This window comes from Salvelinus alpinus, chromosome 20 (assembly GCF_045679555.1).
Source record: "Salvelinus alpinus chromosome 20, SLU_Salpinus.1, whole genome shotgun sequence".
Classification (NCBI taxonomy): domain Eukaryota; kingdom Metazoa; phylum Chordata; class Actinopteri; order Salmoniformes; family Salmonidae; genus Salvelinus; species Salvelinus alpinus.
Genome location: NC_092105.1, coordinates 41,819,011 through 41,825,010, shown reverse-complemented (window position 1 = coordinate 41,825,010; position 6,000 = coordinate 41,819,011). Strand labels below are relative to the sequence as shown.

Here is a 6,000-nt window from a genome sequence, read left to right as displayed (position 1 = left end):
CAGTTCCTGACATAAATCGGTGCACCTAGCACCTACTACCATACCCCGTTCAAAGGCACTTAAATATTTTGTCTTACCCATTCACCCTCTGAATGGCACACATACACAATCCATGTCTCAATTGTCCCAAGGCTTAAAAATCATGACATCAATAAGGGATCATAGCTTTCACCTGGATTCACCCGTTCAGTCGGTCAAGGAAAGAGCAGGTGTTCCTAATGTTTTGTGCACTCCGTGTAAATCAAACATAGGACAGGCAGGCTCATAACTCACAAGTAGCCTCGGACTTCAGGCTTCAACAAGAATGGACTTGAAAGGGGCCTCCCGAGTGACGCAGCGGTCTAAGGCACTGCATCGCAGTGTCACTACAGATCATGGTTTTATTCCAGGATGTCCTTGTCCCATCGCACTCTAGCGACTCCTGTGGTGGGCCGGGTGCATGCACGCTAACACGGTCACCAGGTGTACAGTGTTTCCTCCGACACATTGGTGCGGCTGGCTTCCAGGTTAAGCAAGCAGCGTGTCAAGAAGCAGTGCGGCTTGGCGGGGTCGTGTTTTGGAGGACTTTATTGTGTGTAACAAACAGGCCTTAGTTTAAGCCAAATGAAACAAATATAGATAGCAAGGTAATCAGCAAAACGCTTTCAAATACATTCATAGAACTTCAGGGATGTAGTGCTGACAAAACACCATTTAAGGACCACTCCCCAAACTGTAACATATCACTAATGCATTAGTAAAACCACTGACCATATCCATGAATTAGAATTTGGATTAATAGCTTTGTAAAAATGAATTATGAGTGTTTATTCAGGTAGTCCCACCAAGGACATTGTTAGAGAAAGACAAACGATCCTCACTCGAAAATGTTTTCTCCAACGAATAGAAGTTTGTACATGTCATTACAGACTAATGCACAACAAATCATATCTATTATAAATGTAATCATCTGTAGAAGCCTTTCACAGCACACAAACAATGGGACACAGGATTACAGATCCCTTGCTGAGAAAAAAATGCACACTGGTTGAAATGTGGCTCTTTGACCTATTTTACAAGCCTTGATCTGTTTGTTTGAGATATGAATGATGGATTAGTCCCTCTGTACTTTCAATTACTTGTATTTATCTCATATTGAGAACTAAGAAATTCAAAGTTCTGACACTAGGGTAAGAGACACATTGAAAGGTATGAGCACTTACACGGGCAATACAACATAAAGATGTGTGAATGATAACGTATCTCAGACTTGCCACGCGGTGCAAAGATCACTAACTTTATGCAGACAGAAGACATCGGGAGACCAAACGTCTTTGACGATTGAAACACGTGATTCTCACAATTCAAAAGAGTATCGAATTAACGGCATGCAATGCATTCGGTGCGTAGGCTAAATGTCATTTGACAACACATTTTCGTTCGGATCCTGTTTGGCTAGCACAAAAAAGAAGAAGAAAAAGAGCAGACTGACCCAATACCCACATGGGAGCCCATTCAGACAGGCAAAAGTGCAAAGGACGGGACATACCGTGGCACTAGTTGGTGGTAAAAGTGTTGCTACGCATGTCATTCCATAGCAGGATGTCATTTTACCTGTCAAAGCATCTCTTCGGGACAATGGAACCAGTCTTAATTAAGAGGGTCACCTTTTTCTCTCTAAGGCCGATCCTCCAACAGTGACTCCACACAGCAGAATCTAAGAGCAGGATCTCCATTAAGCCATGTCATCAGTCTCCTCAGTCTCCTCAGTCTCCTCAGTCTCCTCTGTCTCCTCTGTCTCCTCTGTCTCCTCTGTCTCCTCTGTCTCCTCTGTCTCCTCTGTCTCCACTAGGCAGGCCTCGTCAGAGGTGGGAGCCCTGAACGGGGGGTGGTACTCGAACGATGCGAGGACGGCACCGAATTGGTGCTTCTGGTGCAGGAACCAAAAGACTGCCGAGATCCCCATGATGGCGACCACACTCAGAATGACCAGAGCTGAGAGCAGTGGACTAGTAGCTGAGCAGGAAATAAACAATGCAGGGAGAGAGGTTACCATTGATCTTACTGTATGGCTATTTAAGAACAAAATAAAGGAAAAACGGCTTTGCTTCACTTACCGGGTTTGCCGTTTTTCTCTGCTTCTGAAAAATAAATGAACAATATATTAGTGAAACATGACTAAAAATAACTAATATAAATGAAAATAACAACATCTATATACACTTGTTGATCAAATTGTCAAAACAACGCATTGCTGCTACAGTGGGCCTATGTCCGTCCACTAGTCTATGTCGGCGGGAAATGAAAATACATTTTTCTGTGTTTGGAGGTTATTTGACGGCCGCCCGCTGCACACGGACGATGTTCGTTATGGGGTGTCCCGAGTAGAAAGGCAAATGCTGCTGCTGCTAAATAAAAAAAATAGAGCCTTACTTTCAGCAGTCTCACAGACCACTCCATTCTCCAGGTTTTCAACACAGCTGACTTTCTCCCACTCCCCTGTGGTGCTGTGCATTGCCACACAGGTGTCCATGGGAATCAAGTCAGGCGAGCTGGAGCTGTTCCCCCAGTTCTTAAAGCTCAGGCCCGTCTCATCTTGCCACTTAAAGTCCTCAACTTATCAAACAGAAAAAACAAGACATCAAAATTTGAAAAATAGCAATTACTTCACTTATTCTCTCTCTGTTAATTTTACTTTTCTTTCCTTCATAACCCAAACAAACCTTGTCTGAAAGAAATAAAGTTATACACAGTCAAAATAACCCTGTTCGAAGAATACCAGTGGTGTCGGCTTTTTTCCATATAATGTATAGATGCTTTTTATACTGGCGATCGAGTTCATAACTTCCCTCACTGGCCTGATGAGACAGCAGATTGCCCAGTCAGATGGAACAGAGTAAACCGGCTAAATCTATGACATTAAAATGCCTGTGGTAACTTGTGGAATAGACACCGGCTGGAATGTGCTTTTAACCAATCAGCATTCAGGATTAGACCCACCCGTTGTATAATATGGATTATGGCAGCGGGTGACGTAACCACATTAAGCTGTACAATCACATAATAGGGCAAAGTAGCCTTCATAATACCGAGGTGTCATAATTTCAGAATAAATATCAGTACTTACTTACCGTCACTGTCATAATACATGCCCAACCACACATGGATGTTGCCTTTCCACACCTGCGGACTGTACTTGATGATGAAATCATTCTCCTCTGCACTTTGGACACTCACCAGTTCTAAGAGACAACACAAGACAATCTGTTGCAATTGAAAAACAAACATTGACAGTAGTTTAAAATGGTTCAATCAAATCAAAGCCTATCAGCTAAATCAGGAATGGGCAACTTTGAGGGGATGGGGGCCACAAAAAATCTGAACTCATCATGGGGGCCACAGTGGTTCGCAGGTCTGCTTACCCACATCCATACATGCAATCAGTCAGAGCTGGCCTTAGCCTTTTGGGGGGGGCACTAAGCAAAATTTACAAGAGGAAAACTGCTTATGCACAAGCAAATTTCAAAATTGCACCTTGTGTATTCTACTATTCTAACTTTGAATAGTTGAGACCGACAGTTTTTTGTATAATTTTTTCTTGTCTTTGTAAATTGATCCCTGGGCCTACAAAAGGGGGGCAGTTGCCCATCCCTGACCTAAATGATGAAAAAGTTGCAACATATTGGGATAAAAAGTAATATGATGACTTGTAAATACCATGTCCTGAGCAGAGAGACTTCGCAGCTTCAATCGTATAACTTTTAGCCATGTCTTCTTCTCCATGGACAAAGTGGTAGCATCTTTGTCCAAAAGGCACCCAGGTGCGCCCATCTGCAGGACAGTCTGTGGGGAGAATTAATCATGAGACAAAACCACAAGTCTCAATCCGCATTTTCAAACAAAGTAAGGTGTCCCTGGTCCAACCTAAATTTCCAACACCTCGTCGAAAACAAGTCAAGCAAGCGCCACCAGTGTTATCAGTTGGGATGTGGCTGGTGTAACGGAGTTAAGAACGTACCGTAAACTCACTCCACAGCTAGATTGAAATGTCGCTAAGCAAGCAACATGAAGCTGTAACACTGGCAAACAAGGATGTTTGGAGTGATTCTTCACAAAACCCAGACACAATATTTATCCATAGAATAGTCCTTTGGAAGAAGGATTGTTGACATTTGCATCTAAAAGCATAATTGAGAAATAATTTATCAAAGCTGGTCTATTTATGACATTTAAGACTCCATAGTGTTTCATCTATAGGTGCTACAAAGTGTCAGATTAAGTTTTACCGCTTGCTCTAATAGAAGTAGTATTTTGATTTCGAAAACTTTTTTTACATTTAATTTATGAATATTCCAAAATATAAACATGAATATTGAAAATAGAATTGTTTCGATTTGGCTCATTTTTCTGTTTTTTAAAGAACATAATATACTCTACTTGCAAGTGGGATCTCTGCTACTTTTAGAGTTACAGGTATGATCCAATTTGTATGCATTACCAACAGAGTTAATGTGAAAATGGATTCAAAAAATGGTCACCTCTGTCATTGCACAGGATGCACAATGATGCAAGTAAAAGGAGGGCTGGGATTGGTTACATTGCCTACCATGCCAATTTAAATGTATTTTTTATTTATTTAACCTTTATTTAACTGGGCAAGTCAGTTAAGAACAAATTCGTATTTACAATGACGGCCTACACCGGCCAAACCCGAACAACGCTGAGCCAATTGTGCACCGCCCTATGGGACTCCCAATTACGGTCAGTGTGATACAGCCTGGATTCGAACCAGGGTGTTTGTAGTTACACATCTAGCACTGATATGCAGTGCCTTAGACCTCTGCATCACCCGGGAGCCCAAAGTAATCGACGAGGATAGGATAAAAATGGATAGGATAAAAATGGGCCATAACTTTAAAACTAGCAGTGATCCCACTCTTTTTTTGTCTGTGTTTCGTGAGGAATCACGTACTTTTTTTAAGCAAGAGAAGCATTAAGTACTTTTAAAGCCACAGTCTGGATGTTGTCCAGTAATTTCAACTAATTAAATACAACACTTAAATTTAATTTATATATACCTTCGTGAGATTAGTGCAATTGCATTATATTGTCAAATAGAAATCAAGTGCCATGTCAGCGAAAATGTAATGGAGTAAATTGTTTGTTTACATTTTGTAGGTGGGCCCACTTTGAGATTATGCACATTTTACAGAATACGATTTGAAGACTAGGCTACACTGCCTTGCTACCTTTGGAAATTATGTGGGCACATATTGTTTGCTTCAACATTATACCTCGATGTCTGAATTATAACGTACATGGTTACAAGCCAAATTACGAGGGCAGCTTTATTCGTTTCTAATAAATACTAGAATATTTTGCATGTGATCGAATGAAAATATAAATCCCTACAAAAACACATGCGGACAAGGAAATCGTAAGCAATGTTACAATGTTGTTCAGTGAACTTTGTCGAAATGCTATCCCGTTACACGTTTTAACTGAAAGCACAACAAATACTTAAACTTTCTCGAACAACACGAAGGGCGCATTTCCCATCCACTTAATATAATAACATTAAACAAGAGTTAATTATCTCAACTTACCACCACCTAAAGTAGATTGCCAATAAACAACAACAAAAAGGAGATTGCATAAGGATAAGGGGCGAAGGTGCCATTTCTTCATTGACTCCATGTCCGCGAACTCCAAATCATGGCTCCGAAGTTTTTCACAGCTTCATACATCAGCATCTCACATTGAAATGTAACCCCACCCCTAGAGTGCCTGAATTTACATGCTCTCTCAAAAAGTAGACCGGAGCAAAGTTCAGACTCAAGAGTGTTTGAAGCTTGTCTCAACAAATTATCATGCTGAAACTAATTTGTGAATTGCATGATATTGCATAGCTGCATACTGTTGACATTATTAGTGAAGTTGAAGAATAACATTACATTAATTACATTGATAGAATTTTCAATTGCTTTATTATGGATTGTGGAGAATGATATTTGGTTATGT

The 6,000-nt window shown here is 40.8% G+C and overlaps 1 protein-coding gene across 3 annotated transcripts; it reads right to left on the bottom strand.

The window, feature by feature from the left end:
• Positions 1-549: 549 nt before the first annotated feature.
• LOC139546929 (CD302 antigen-like) lies at positions 550-5,790 on the bottom strand. 3 transcript variants are annotated; one of them, XM_071355896.1, is made up of 7 exons: positions 5,586-5,790; positions 3,697-3,822; positions 3,111-3,221; positions 2,413-2,595; positions 2,097-2,120; positions 1,802-1,995; positions 550-1,756 (listed from the first exon to the last, which is right to left on the bottom strand). In XM_071355896.1, exons 1-7 carry the CDS (start codon positions 5,674-5,676, stop codon positions 1,715-1,717), a joined length of 771 nt encoding a protein of 256 aa, XP_071211997.1. In that variant the 5' UTR covers positions 5,677-5,790; the 3' UTR covers positions 550-1,714. The 3 variants fall into 3 exon arrangements, with proteins under 3 accessions (XP_071211997.1, XP_071211998.1, XP_071211996.1); XM_071355897.1 differs by having other exon boundaries at positions 1,811-1,995; XM_071355895.1 differs by having other exon boundaries at positions 550-1,995.
• Between the last annotated feature and the right edge of the window lie 210 nt (positions 5,791-6,000).

Excerpts from the sequence above, each read along its gene's own strand:
- LOC139546929 (XM_071355895.1), bottom strand. The coding sequence starts at position 5,676 with ATGGAGTCAATGAAGAAATGGCACCTTCGCCCCTTATCCTTATGCAAT. Across the intron at positions 3,823-5,585 it reads GCAATCTACTTTAGGTGGTG|ACTGTCCTGCAGATGGGCGC; the intron begins GTAAGTTGAGAT and ends TTCTCCCCACAG. Across the intron at positions 2,121-2,412 it reads GGTCTGTGAGACTGCTGAAA|AAGCAGAGAAAAACGGCAAA; the intron begins GTAAGGCTCTAT and ends TTTATTTTTCAG.